The sequence below is a fragment of the Pagrus pagrus genome, assembly GCF_965226575.1.
Source record: "Pagrus pagrus genome assembly, chromosome: 22".
In the NCBI taxonomy this organism is placed as follows: domain Eukaryota; kingdom Metazoa; phylum Chordata; class Actinopteri; order Spariformes; family Sparidae; genus Pagrus; species Pagrus pagrus.
Genome location: NC_140204.1, coordinates 9,371,035 through 9,385,918, shown reverse-complemented (window position 1 = coordinate 9,385,918; position 14,884 = coordinate 9,371,035). Strand labels below are relative to the sequence as shown.

Sequence of the window (14,884 nt, the reverse complement as noted above, 5' to 3'; positions counted from 1 at the left end):
CAGATTCAGTAGTCACACCTTAAACACTGTTTTTTTTTCTGTAGGTGCAGTTTGCCAGTGGAGCAGACAGTGTGGTCCAGTACATCTACTACCAGCCCATCATCCACCGCTGGAGAGAGACCGACTTCTTCCCCTGCTCCGTCACATGTGGTGGAGGTAAGCAGGGAGTTGCATGCTGCCACTAAGTACTTTACAGTAGCCAGCAATATTGCCAGCCACATGATTGAAATCTGTGATATTAACATTTTTTTTTGTTTGTCTGTAGGGTACCAGCTAACCTCAGCAGAGTGTTTTGACCTCCGGAGCAGCCGTGTGGTTGTGGATCAGTATTGTCACTATTACCCAGAGAACATCAAACCTAAACCAAAACTCCAGGAGTGCAACATGGAGCCCTGTCTGGCTAGGTAAGATACCAGACCTCTTACACTAAGCAAAACACAGTTATAACTACAGACATCCATGTTCATGATCGCAATTTGTGTAATCCTAATTTCTTAACTGATTCTGTCTTTTAGTGACGGCTACAAGCAAATTATGCCATACGACCTCTACCACCCCCTGCCTCGGTATGTACCCCCCACTGTGACAAGAAGCACAACACATGTTCTGACATTTACGAAATCTCCGTCCACGACTTTATGAGCAACCTTTTGTAACGTCAGATGGGAGAGCAGTCCCTGGACCGCCTGCTCCACCTCCTGCGGCGGAGGTATCCAGAGTCGCTCTGTATCCTGTGTGGAGGAGGACATGCAGGGTGTCATCACCCCCACTGAGGAATGGAAGTGTCTCTACTCCCCCAAGACGGCTATCCTGCAGCCCTGCAACACCTTCGATTGCCCCATCTGGCTGGCACAGGAGTGGTCGCCCGTAGGTGACCTTTTTATTCTGTTTCAGAGCATTTTTTTAATCGTCCTCACTTGTTTATTATTTCTACACAGTATAAAGACAGGATAAGGCCCAGGAAATTAAGTTTAAATACCACACTGAGCCTTAATTGATTAAAGTTTTTCTTTCGTGAGACGCTGTAAAGCATCATAAAATTCGAAAAGTTGAGAAAGTTCAGCTGAAAATGCCTAGGAACCAAATATAAAAATAGCTTTCTCTTTGTGCTCTGTGGCTGTTGCAACCTGGGAAGTCAAATATGAGCAAATGGTCCATTCGTCTTTTCAGTCTGAATCACCACAGTAGGTTTTAATTAGCCAATGGCAGAAAAATAAGCATGATTAATTGTCTCAGGGAGAAACAAAAATATACTCTGCAGACAGTCTGAACTGGGATTTCATCTCTTCAGGCATTTTCACCATGACGGGAATAGTTGCAACCACTTAAAGGGTAACTCCACCAATTTTACACGCTAGAGTGTTTTTTCCCTGTTACCTACATTACCCACAATGCAATTTAGCCACTTAATGACATCACTGGAGGCGATTTATCAGATTACATGTAGCTTCCTCTGGAGCCACAAAAGACTTTATACTAGTTTTTGCCACATATGCAGTGGTACTCCGCAAGAGCTGTAAACGGTACAATGAGTAAAATTGGTGGAGTTGCCCTTTAAGCGGAAAATTCCTTAAGAGATGATGATATCCCTTGCTGTGTTATTCAGAGTAGCAGTGCTGAGCTCATTTGGACTTCTTGGAGCACAATGTGGCTTTAAGGAAGACATTTTAATCAGAAGGGAAAGCTCGTCATTGACTAATTGTTGTATTGCCTAAAGAAACTAAATAAACAAACTGTCTTTGTTTTCATAACTGAATAAAGTGAATAAACAAACTGACCCTAAAGGACAACACGGTTTATATTTGGCGGACCCTGCCACCTTTTCTAGCTTCAAACAGTCTTCTCGGGACCTTATTTTCCTCTGAGAACAGCTTGTTTATTCAGTTATGGAAAAAATGAATATTTCTGAGTTTGTATTATTACCTCATTAATATTGTGAATTTGTTTGAATTTCTTCTCCAAAACTACGTAGTGCCCCTTTAAACTCTATCTTTGCCAAACGCATCCAGATTATAAACATCTGGATCAAGCACTCCTGTTTAGCCTACTTATTTGCCATAGTTGCTGTTACATCAACCAGAAAGGTCCCCTACAACTTCCTTCTGGGGATGTTTTAACCTCCCCAGTTATACAGGCACAAGCAGAGGCACAGGGAGTCAAATGTGTGGCCCCCTGAAAACCTGGGATGCTGTTTACCTAGCACATTCTTCCTTGTGAACTTGCCTTTAAATGCTTGTTTTGGCAGAAGAGACACAAAGTTCTCCCCTGCGCAGAGAGCTGCAGGGATTTTTGGAAGGTCTCTCTCTCTGCTTCCCTTGAGTCCAGAGCTTTCTGAGGCTTTCTGTCAAACACAAGCAGAGATTCAGCATGTTTGCCTGTCAGTTTATCAGTAATTTATAGACTGTATCTCCTGTCACCACTAGTGCACGGTGACCTGTGGCCAGGGCCTGCGCTACAGGGTGGTGTTGTGCATCGATCACAGAGGACTCCATGCTGGAGGCTGCAACCCCACCACCAAACCCCACATCAAGGAGGAGTGCCTGGTGACTGTGCCCTGCTATAAGTCCATAGGTAGGTCACATGTCATGTTTTAAACCACCAAAGTTGTGCTTATTTCAAGAATAAAATAGCATTTCTCTTGTGATTTGTATTTTCTGGGTGTTTTTTTGTTCAGATACGCTCCCAGTTGAGGCAAAACCCGTGTGGCACAAGCAGGCCATAGAGCTGGAGGAGGAGATCGTCGTTACTGAGGAACCAACGTAAGTACCAGGCACCCCACAAAAAAGCATATCAGTGGGATCACAGTGATTTTAAAACATCTGTATTTGCTTCCTCCCTGTATTGAAAGCAGCAGGAGCTGCAATTCAAACTCTGAAATATATGATTGTGCTTATTAACTGCCGCTCTGCACTACAACCATATACCTGCGATTTACTGGCAGAGGTGAATGTTCTGTTGAAACCATCACAGGTGTCGAGGTCACACCACAGATGAGTTAGGTGGATGCAACTGCTAAGGCCATAAATGACTCTCAAGCTTCATGACCCAGGAAAAATCAGGGGAAATCTAATTCTTTAAATCCCTCTGCTGGGCTAAGGCAGCTAAAGTCAGATCCCAGATACACAGTTTCAACAAGAGTTTTCCCATCCCAGAGCTCTGGGTTTACCCGGAGGTGGAATTGAAGTAGACGGGGCCCGGTGCCTCCGTGAAACCAACATAGTATCATGTTTTTGCTCGTGTCCACAGCCATTCACAGAGCGCACGTCTCTTTGTACACCCGGGTGTGCCACATATTTGTCGGACATGGTCGCAGGACAGTTGTGTAAAGAAAAGAAAAGAAAAGAAGAACCCAACCTTCCCGAAGTTGGATGTTTAATGTTGTTCTGCTTCACTGAAGGTGTGCATTGTCAGATCCAAGAAATTGATATGCTGTATGGGGTTATTTAAGGTAAAAGGGTGGCTAGCTAAAGGTGAAAAAGTAAAAACATCTTTTTGGAAACCGGCAGATTGTTCGGTCACTGGCCACCAGCATTACCTCAGCGAGCTTCAGATGTTCCAGATGTTCTTGTCCCACATATCAATTGACTAATAAAGGCTGTCCTCTGAAGATGGACAATGTTTGGACTCTACCCAGCGTCTTGCATGACTTGCATTAGCGACCATGTTAGCCAGTTCAAAACATCTGTTACTTTGACTTATCTTTGGAACGGGAGAGAGGGAGAGAAACACCAAAACATGTGATTTCGCTCTATTGCAAAAAGGAAAAAAAAACATGTATTTCCTCCAAAAGCACATAAATATCTGTGTATAATATGCAGTCGTTCACATGCCAACAACAATATCTGCCTACCATATGGGGCCAGGTTACGGATGTGAGAGGAGAGAGAAGGAAATTCCTGCGTTAGACTTATTGCACCTCCATTGCCAGGCCTTATGCCTGCCCCGAGCCACCGCTGCGCAACTGCTTGAAAAATTAAACCCATATATGTTCCTCAGCTTTTTTTGTTTTTTTACCTCACCGCCACCATGAGTCAATACGATGGAAATTTAATTGATATGATTAACATGGGGGTTTAACGGATATCGCAAAAAATGTGTTGTTTCCGTTCCACGAATGAAATCAAGATTGTTTTTGAACCGACAGATGTGCTTCAACCGCGCATGAAGATAAACATTTCTGCGGGTTCACGTGTTGACTTTGTTGCCTGCGCTCCAAGGTCTAACTGCCGGTGATTCATTTGTTTGTCCAACACACAATGAGTCCCCGAGCACTCATAAAGAGCCAACTTTTCTGTAATTATGAGCTCTTTATTGAGGCATCTTATAAAACAGCAGGGCGCCCTTGTATTGTGGTGAGGCTGCTCCAACGAGGAAGAACGCCGCAGATTGGTGCAGGCGGCCATGTTAATAGATACCTCTGCTTATCAGTGATGATTCATGCTATAGGAAACTACTTCCATAAACTGAGAGGGCACAATTTACTGGAACCATTAGGCAGAAATGAGCTGAATAAGCATTACGTACTGGGGTGCAGGAACAATCGGGAAGCATGGAAATGATAATGATTTGTCGGGTTTCCTACGTTTGAACAACTTGCAACATTGAACACAGTAGTATGACATAATCCCAGCATTAAAGCTTTCAACCCCCGAGCATGAAAATGGCCGCCGCCGTTGTTTATGATGTTGTTTGCTTGAGATAACAAGATAAATTAACCTGTTATCACGTGAAACTGAGCTTTGTTATCTCTAACAACACAACTTAAAATAAATAAATGTCCGTTCTTGGTTTCCGTACTTTGTTGCTAAGCGTCTGCATCACCATTCATAACACTGTGACATTTGGCACTTTTTCTGACTGTCTGCAGTAGTTTTAGTATGTTTATGATTCTGTTTTGTTCAGCATAATGCAAAACTAAATCTAAACGAGCGCTGTTTATAACCACCTGTCACCTGACTAATGTGGTGTTTTGAAAATCCCTTTTAAGTATATCCGCTAAATGAAACAGTGATGAGCTCAACCCCAGACAGGACAGCTGCTGAATGGTGTAAACATTTGGGCGACCTCCAAGCGCTTTGTAGTCATCGTCAGGTACATAACTGGGCATAATGAGAACAGCATGCCACCCTTGTGCCAGGAGAAAGTTGCAAGATTTGAGGAACTGCCTGTAAAACTCTCTTTGTTTTCTTGACTGAATAAACAAACTGACCTTAAAGGACGACAAAATTTCAAACGGTTATACTTTGTTTATATTTGGCGGGTGATTAAATCTAAAGATCCAGATCCAAACCTTTTCCTGACTCACACTTTCCAGTTGTATTACTTCTTCTACACTCCCCCAAAGACAGTTGAGTCTCTGGGCCTGAACCGTCACCACACCTTGACAGGCCGTCAAGCATTCATGATCCAAAAGTATTTCCTTCTCTGATCCATCCTTTAAGATGAGGAAGGATGTGCATGAAAACTGTTTATCCAAGAGTGGCCGATCCTAATGCTTCACAGCTGTTATATGAAATCAGTAAGACTGGATTTCATCAATACTTGAACTGTAAATGACTAAAATCTGGATACAAGGGTATTGCACAAAAACCTTTGATTTATTATCAAAATATTTTGCATAGGTATGTAAATTGTGCTAAATGGACAGCATATTTGTTTATATTTTTATGTGTGATTCATCATCCTGCTGGCTCTCGTCTCCAGCTTCATCCCTGGTCCCTGGCAGACCTGCAGCAGGACATGTGGCGCCGGGATCCAGCAACGAACCGTCAAGTGCCAGGTGTTGCTTTCCTTCTCCCAGACTGTTGCTGACCTACCTGATGACGAGTGTGAGGGGGTCAAACCTGCAACAAGTCAGCCCTGCTATCGAACTCCCTGCTCTGGTGTTTCGGGCAAAGATAAAGAAAGGGAAAAGGATGAAGAGGAGGAGGAGGAGGAGACACCCGAAAGAGAGGAACTGCACGACTGGGAGTATGAGGGCTTTACGGAGTGTTCAGAGAGCTGTGGTGGAGGTATGGATCCTTATTTACCTCTTTAATTCTGAAGAAACACTTTGCATTCCTGTCCTTTCCTTATGTAAGAGTCCACAGTCTCTGAGGCTGTACTGAGGCACACGGGTGCTGTTAGCTAAATGCGAACATGCAAACAATGAAAACACTATTATGCTGATGTTAAGCAGGTATGTTTAACATCTTCACCTTCTTATTTTTGCACGTTAGCATGCTAACATTTGCTAATTGCACTAAACGCAAAGTATGGCTGAGGCTGATGGGAAATTTTTGACCTACCAATGGCAGTAGATGGAAAGTTAAGGCATTACTTGATATTTATTTGGGGACAGTGACATTGCTGGCTAGCTAGCTAGGCTTGGTAAACATACCACCAAATTATATTTACTGTTTGGCAACCATACCAGTGTTATTGACTTGAATCTTGCTAGCATAATGTTAGCTTTCTGGCTAATTTACTGGAACCTTATGCGATTGTCTTGTTCCATGTGTTGCCAGGGAGTTATTGCTTGTGAAAAACTTTATATTTTAATCGCAAAAAAGCATAAAAATATAAATTAATGGTCTTAATTTTCTTTGGCAAGTGACCATGGTATAAGTGGGTTAATGCCCCTGGAGGCGTCCATAATCAGGAATGAAAGGACTCCACAGAGGCAGATAATGGACAGCTCATCAGGAATGATCCCTTACATAAATATTTGTACCAAATTTTGTGGCAATCCATCTAAAGAATTAAAGACAGCAGAAAGTCATGAGATCTCCAAAGTCAACAGGATGTATCCACTGGGGACCATGAATGTATATACAAAATTTCATGGTAATCCATCCAATTTTTGTGGTAGTGGACCAAAATTGCCATACCCATTAATCTAGAAATATTAATATTAGTTTGAATGCTCTGTAAAGGGGCTAACCCCTGTCCGCCAGCATCACTGAATTTGTCCCAGTTTCTGTCTTGAAATGAAACATCACAGCAGTAACCGGTGACCTTATGTCAGTGGATGACTAAAGCCATGCCAGTATGGGCCTTGAAGTAGAAGTAAGTTATATGATATTACATGATAATGGATGAATGTTTAACCCTTAAGGTCATACACCACTGACGCTCGGCAGCAGTGAATGCCGTGCCAGACAGAGACAGCTTTCCTAAACATCCTGCCAACATTCGTCAAGGCCCACTTTAATCTTCCCACCTCCACATCCAAGCCCGTATGCCTCAATTGTGAGTCTGTGCGTTAATGTGTAACTTAATTTCTGCACATGGGCGTAGGCTTTTGTCAATGTCTGTGCGCGCGTCCACCCAAACCCAACAAACTCCCATTCGGGGATGATTACAGACCGGTATCAGATGTCACATACACACCCCGAGGGCTGCGCTCCTGTGGACCATCACACCGCTATGGCGTTTGAAGTGCCTGCCTCACTGTTATTGTCCCCAACATTAGAAGCAGACTCTGAGATTTATGTTACGTTGCTTTTAACATGACCTGACATCACACCCTCCAAGTTTATCCACAGTTCAGGCCTGAACTTAAACAGGGAGCTGCGCCGTTTTGATGCTCACCGTGCCTCATTAGATACAACCACTGCTTTCTTCCATTGAGGGGCCGAATATCTGGGCTGCGTCATCGCTATATGTGCTTGCTTTATTCTATACTCCATATGTATGTGAGGGTAAGAGATGCTTACATATAGTGTGTTTGCATTTTTGCCTTCACTCTTAGAAGATATGGGACACAGGGTTTTATTGAACCCTGCACAAATACCTCACGGTTTTTGGCCGTCAATTGTGCCGTCTAATCCCAGGTGTGCAGGAGGCTGTAGTCATCTGCCTCAACAAGCAGACCAGGGAGGCAGCAGACCAGAGCCTGTGTGTGAGCTCCCGACGGCCCCCGCAACTCCTCCAGGACTGCAAAACGCAGCCCTGCCCACCAAGGTACGTTAAATCCCACAAATCAGACCCTGCATCATTATCATTTCGACATTGTTTAAAATAGTTTGTGCATAGGATTGATTAATGGATGTTGTAAAAAAAAGTTTTGGAGAGAATGTGTTTTTGGAAAAAGGGTTTGGCTGTTAATTAAAAACAGGACTGAAATCTGGCTGTGGTCATTATTAGTTTGCCAAGACTGTAACAAAGCAAAATATGCGATATATAGAGCCGGGACATTCACATACCGCTTCCCAGAGCCATGATGCATCTATGTGTTCTACACCTGGAGCTGCTTAACTTTCAGACTATCAATAAAACCCACATGACACCAGTTTAATCAATTAATCTCTTCTAATCACTGGTTGTGTACAAAAGAGATTCAAATCCCTCTAATCCACTACGTTACCCCTCTCAGTTTAAACCGCTTGGGCCAATTAAATCACCATTTAGGCCACTTGAGTCCAAGTGATACTGAAGCAGAATGACAGAGACCGATGGTTGTATCACCGAGAGCAGGAAATGAAGCCAGTGGGATAGCATGTGGACCCTGGTCAGGATCAGACACAATGGGGATCAGATGTCAGTGGTTGCTTTACCTGCTAGGCTCAGATGTGAAATTGTCCTCAGAAGATCTTTTCAAGGTTATTTTTCAGTGGTTCTGTCAGCACTGAAATGTAGAAGGCCTCTGCTGCTGTAGTTTGGGCTTTTAATACTGCTAGGCAGGGCTCGAGACTAAAGACCATGAATGTGCTCAACAAATGAAGTGATGGTCTACCCATCAGAGATTGTTTAAAGGAAACCTTGGAGGAAAAGCAATGAAATACCAGGGATATCGTGTCCATTTTGAGCTAGTCAGAAGGGCCAAAAGATGACTAAAATTGTTGTAACCATCCTCTGGGATGTCATATATCCATGCTGAAAAAAAAATTCAAGTTAAAATTACTGAAATTAAACCACGAAGTAGTTTAACTTTTTCAGTTTTTCCAACAATCATCCATTGGGCTTCAATCTTGAATACAGTGGATGAACATCGTCAGAATTTCAAATGTGAAATTGCAGATACTAACTGTTTTCTGAGGAGAGGGCAGACAAAATTCATCAAACTGAAATACCTGAATGGTTAAACAGCGTAACGACATGTTGTTCCATATAACTGAGCCATGGCTAAACGGTGAGTGGATTTTGCGGTGGGCCACACGTTTCAAGTTAACACCGTGTGCAGTGTCGGTGTTCCACCACTCACACTCTTGTCAGAAAACCCAGAGGCCTGCAGCCTGCCCTTGCCTGTTTTTCCAGGCCTTGAGTCTTGTTTTCAGGCACAACAAACGCTGTATTGGACTTGTTTCCTTTGGCCCTTTACTCCCTCCCTGAGGCCTCCTCACCCTCCCGTATTAAGCTACACTCTTTGGATACAGTTCCCTCTGAAGGGAAACAGCCATAGGATTTGGCTTGTGAGCACAGTACCGATCCGAAACAAGCTTCATTCCCAATTCTCCTCAGTCCCTCGACCCTTGAGTAAATATGAATAGTTTTGAAATATCACCTAATCTGTCAAGCAAGAAGTAAAGTTGCTGCCATGTTGGTTAAGGCCAAAGCTGTTAGATGTGTTTAAAGGCATAGCTTCTACACAGACACATACTGCGTCACTTTCAAGATTGGATTAAAAATACTAAGCAAACTTGGATGCTGGATTAATCACCCTGTATGAATTTTTGTTGGATAACGAAAATTAATATTGGTCCACGGAGGTCATTGGGAAAATTCGAGTGCAGAAGTAATGCCACAGGGATTTCTCAGATATCAATAAATTCAGTGGGAGATTTAATGTTTCTCTGCCAGGATCCGGCCCCATGAATCACTCTTTTCGTTTTCACTTGTATTCACTTTCATGAATTTACACATTCATAAGACTGTCCTCTCGTGGGATCAGGTAAAAACATCAAGCTCTCTGACTGAACTCCGGTCTGCAGTCCTTTATAGATTGGATAATGGGATACGTATATATGTATAGAAAAGACATATGTTAAGAGTTGAAAAATCATGACAGTATATGATGATCAACATTGTGTTCGCAGGTGGGAAACTGGAGAGTGGAGTTCGTGCTCTGCTACCTGTGGGGTTGGTCTAATGACCCGGACTGTGGCGTGTACTCACCGACCCTCCCGGGACAGCAACCGCACTGAGGTTTTGAGGGATGAAGACTGTCAGAACCCCAAGCCCAGTCCTGTCCAAGCCTGCAACCGCTTTGACTGCCCTCCTACGTGGGACTCGCATGACTGGGGACAGGTAAAGGATCTCACCTCAGAAGTTCAACACCGTAAATACCTGGCAAAGCAATTACGCCTGACGACTGAAGCATAGTACCTCTGTATTCTTGTTGCTGCAGTGCTCCCGGAGCTGTGGCGGTGGATTTCAAAGGAGGCAGGTCTTGTGCAAACAGCGGTTGGCAGATGGCAGCATCTTGGAGCTGCCTGACACCTTTTGCTCTTCCAAGAGTCCTTCAAACCAGCAGCCCTGTGCCAAGAAAGAGTGCCCACCTCAATGGGTCACAACGGACTGGTCACAGGTACAGTAAGACCTTCCTCAAGGCATCAATTGACCTTTTTAAAGCAGTCAAAGTATGCAGGGTCTGCTCATTTCAATTTCTTACAACATTGTTTATTTGTCCAGTGTTCAGTGACCTGTGGAAGTGGCATTCAGAGACTACAGGCAGTCTGCAGAAAACACGGGGACGATGGGACTCATTGGAACGTAGAACCTGAGAACTGTTCCCTGATGGAACGGCCCACCAGAATCCGGCCATGCTCCCTCAGGCTTTGTGAGAGTAAGGGACCCTCTGTTCAGCTCTGTTTTATCAATTTGTAAGGGAGGAAACTAAGTTGTGTCACTTTACTTTGCTTGACAGAATAATCATGCCTTTCACCTATCCTGTTCATGTGATCACAGAGTCCGTCAAGGCGGATCCTACCATACTGGCCCAGAGGAAGGTGTATATCCAGTGGAGGAAGGGCAAAAAGTTACACTTGGTAGTGGGAGGTTACGCTTACCTTCTCCCTTGGACAACTGTGGTCCTTCGCTGCCCAACCCGCCACTTCCGCAAGGGCCACGTCCGATGGTTGAAGGACGGAAAGCCCTTGGTCAGCCTTCCACACGTCTCCATGACATCTCTCGGATACGTGAAGATTCAGCAGGTTCGTGGGTCGGATGCAGGGATATACACGTGCGTCGCGGGTCTGGCACAAGAACATTTTGTCCTGCAAATTATCGGCAGCAAGCAGAAGCTCTCTGTCCCAGAGTCATGGCGTCATGGCACAGATGGACAGCAAAAGGTTGGGCAGCCAGATCTGTCCTCATCAGGAGAAAGATTCCAGGAGCTACCCATCTCCCTCAACCAATACGACAATATAGTTGAGCATTTGCTCGAACTCAAAGGTTCTCTCCAAGATGGAAAAGACATCGCTGATAAACAACACTCCAGTGAAAAGAACAGATCAACCCTGGAAGACGACAGCTCAGAACTGTCGAGCCTGCTCGTACTCACCGCCGATGCCCACAGGCTGGATGAGATCACGCACAACCTCTCCGAAGGCCTCGGAGGACCATGGGGGGAACAGCTCATCGCTCAACTGCTCAGTGAGCTGACCATGACTCAAGGTGAAACCAACGAGTCTACTCTTCATCCCCCAGGAAGTGCAGAATCCTCCACGCAAGTTCCTCTCCTTTACAAACCGAACATCAAAGCGCACACATCCAGGCCAAGAAACCCGGTGATCATCCAACGGTCCAGGAAGGTCGGAGCAGTGCCGTCAGCTGACATGATAGTTTATGTGGGAGTGCCAGTTATGGTGCAGAAACCCACTTCTAGTTTGGAGCTGAGGTGTGAAGCACTGGGGAACCCTGAACCGTCCCGAACATGGACAAAGAATGGAAAGGAGTTGCACTACAACAGCAGGTAAGAACTACCCTTAAATCAGAGTTTTTGTGCAAAAGGCATTAACAAAACTTCAGATTTTGTTGTTTAAAAGTAACTTGGAAATAATTGTTACAGAGTCAGTGGTTATGTTGGTTTTGTGTTGGCAGAGTAGGCCTGTTGCCCACCGGCTCACTGAGGATCCAGTCTCCAAGCAAGGTGGATGAGGGGCTATACACCTGCACTGCAAGGAACCGTCATGGTTCTGCGTCTCTTTCGTCTTTGCTGCAGATTACAGGTGAGGTCGACGAAGACAGAATGTTGCTGCAAGCATGTTTGAATAAATGGCAACCGGAGATGTAAGCGAATAGTCAGTTTTATTGCTATAAAGTTATTAGTGCCTTAAGATACGCAATATTTAAAGGTTCCCTGCAGAGTTTGTGACCACTAGTAGCTCTATGGAGCAATATATTTACCAGAGGGCCCACCTGTGCATAACAATACAAAGACTCATGCCCATGGCTTTAGGCTATACTGCTGAACAACTGTTAGTGGCAGGAACGTCCTAAGAAATGTAGCAATGCACCAATAAACGCAAAGAAGAAGACTACTAGTAAACAAACATGGACGCAAACAATGAACCATTTCAATGGTTCATTGTTTGCTGTTGTTGTTTTAACATCTTAAAAAACATTTGCAAATGTTTTTTAAGAAGTTGGAATTTAAGGGTACATCATTCATTCACTGTTTCGGTGCGTTACAATGAATGAAAACATACCTTTTGTTTATAACCGACTAGTTTGCACACTTGTTTTCTTGCAAGGAGTTAGAAGATTGATGTCGCTTTGATATCTGTATATTAAGAAGCCAGAGCAAGGAGACAGTTAGCTTATCATAGCTTAAACGTCAAGTTGAGTTTGTCCTAATATACTGTCATGTAGTCCAGTTTAAAGTAATATGTGTTGTTCTTTTGTGGTTCAGGCTTAGACATTCTGGGAAAGCATTCTTTTCAACTGAGAAACACACACAGGCACAACCACAGGCACAGATATACAGTAAGCTTGTACATACCCAAGTGGCTCATCTGGCTGAGTCAGTGATGGGGAATGTCCGGAGCGTGCCGCAGCTCGGGTCATCGCCGAGCTGCGCTGTCCTTCGTCTCCTCTGAGCATGATCGGTCTCAACCTAGCTGCATTTTCATCAAAGCGGGTTTTTCCTGACACTCTTCCTCCCCATACGACAACAATTAGAGGTTCCAGGCAACGTTTCAAAGAAGATTAAGCGGGTGCACCCCGTTCGGCTAATCTAAACGGACAGGAAAAAAGTGCTGAGAAATGTCCGATCTGCATTTCTTTATATTTTTTAATTCAAACTCAGTTGAAGGTCATATCTAATGGGTGCACTTCAGCAATCTTAAGAATGCAATCCTAAGAGGTAAGGCTTGTGAACGTCCTCGCAGAGCTGCTAAGATCACTGCAGTAAGTCTGCTTTAGCACATCAACAGAGACACTGAAACTTTAATCAACATTATATGATATAGATTAAAAATGCCATCTTCTTCTGACTTCTGCACTCTAAGATATCCTTTTTTAAAACTGTATTTTCAGGTGGCAAAGGAAGAAACTGTGCCCAAGGTAACGGTATGGGAACACATGGACCTGTTTGCACTGAGAGAAGTAACAGCAGCCAGTCAGCTGAGCTGTGCCATGGACAAGCCTGCCCCCTCAGGTAGGCTGCTGTTACTACATGTCTTTCCAGTTGGGTACCAGGCCTCCAAAGTGTGTGTGTGTGTGTGTGTGTGTGTGTGTGTGTGTGTGTACAGAAACTTTTTGATATGTTTTTGAACTATATAGGTTATAGTCCATTTTTCCTCGCTCTGTGGTTGGATTAGGTGGCGAGTGGATCCTTGGTCATCATGCTCAGCCAGCTGTGGGGGTGGCTCCCAGACCAGGAGTGTCCGCTGCACGAAGGGTCCTGAGGGCAGATCGAGAGAGGTGGGGAGCCAGCACTGCCTCGGCACAGGGAGGAGACCCTCACAGACCAGGCAGTGCAACCAGCTACCCTGTGCAAGATGGGCTGTTGCCCACTGGGGACCGGTGAGTCTATTTAGGTTGACCATATCCCTTCGTTTCTCAACTGCTGGATTAAATGTCAGGTTTGTTTTTGGTTTTTTTAGGGTTATTTCAGGGGGAAGCTGATACTTCCTTATCTATTTTGAGAGAAATTATTCTTGCAGTTAGGGAAGTCCTGTCACATCTTTGTCGATTGCATCATGAGAATTTCCCTCTTAGAAAATGATGTTGTCCCTAAAACTAATGAATAAAGTAGCCCCCACTTTAAAATTTAAGCTAAATCCTTTATCATGAGGCATAATTTAGATTAAAAACTGAACTTGTTTGTAATAAATAATAATAATAGTTGATGAACTCTCCTCTTTTAGTGTCACGGTCAATGCGTGGGTCCCAGTGTAGCCACGCAGCACCGCCATGTTTACTGCCAAGACACGAATGCCACCAAAGTCTCTCATAAGATGTGCAGTGGACTCCAGAGGTAAATATGGGTAACACAATATGTGTATATTGTACGTCAGCGATTGTTATACAACGCCAACTTTTAGACCCTTTTCTTCATTATTGTGATGTAGGCCCAGCTCTGTGAAGAACTGCTCCACAGAGGCCTGCGCCCTTCACTGGCATGTAGGGGCATGGACGCAGTGCACCGCCACCTGCGGACGCCATGGTTTCCAGTCACGCCACGTGACCTGCGCGCACCGTCGGACCGGAAAGGCCACGCGGGAGCATCACTGCATGTGGAGGCCTCGCCCTCCCAGCTGGCAGCGATGCAATATTTTGACCTGTGGCAGAGGTGAGAAAAAGCAGATGTGATGGGGAAATGGAGACAAGTGATGTTGTAACTGTAGGTGTGGAAAATGTTGCGTAGTGACACAACATGATGGTTTAGGATAGTTTAACTGCACTTGGTATGTTGATGAAGCTGTTTATGTAAATGTAAAAAAAGAAAACCCTTTTGCTG

At 44.3% G+C, this 14,884-nt stretch overlaps 1 protein-coding gene across 2 annotated transcripts in view; it reads left to right on the top strand.

The window, feature by feature from the left end:
• The window catches only part of LOC311251736 (ADAMTS-like protein 1), a 91,059-nt gene that overhangs the window by 73,792 nt on the left and 2,383 nt on the right, over positions 1–14,884 (top strand). For both annotated transcript variants that reach the window (XM_084344368.1, XM_084344369.1), the window contains 17 exons: positions 45–156; positions 266–404; positions 516–566; positions 663–867; positions 2,424–2,571; positions 2,675–2,759; positions 5,704–6,011; positions 7,815–7,944; positions 10,017–10,227; positions 10,328–10,507; positions 10,612–10,765; positions 10,888–11,893; positions 12,022–12,149; positions 13,459–13,579; positions 13,743–13,947; positions 14,292–14,401; positions 14,496–14,716. In XM_084344368.1, coding sequence (XP_084200494.1) covers positions 45–156; positions 266–404; positions 516–566; positions 663–867; positions 2,424–2,571; positions 2,675–2,759; positions 5,704–6,011; positions 7,815–7,944; positions 10,017–10,227; positions 10,328–10,507; positions 10,612–10,765; positions 10,888–11,893; positions 12,022–12,149; positions 13,459–13,579; positions 13,743–13,947; positions 14,292–14,401; positions 14,496–14,716 — 3,514 coding nt within the window. The remainder of the gene's footprint in view (positions 1–44; positions 157–265; positions 405–515; positions 567–662; positions 868–2,423; positions 2,572–2,674; positions 2,760–5,703; positions 6,012–7,814; positions 7,945–10,016; positions 10,228–10,327; positions 10,508–10,611; positions 10,766–10,887; positions 11,894–12,021; positions 12,150–13,458; positions 13,580–13,742; positions 13,948–14,291; positions 14,402–14,495; positions 14,717–14,884) is intronic.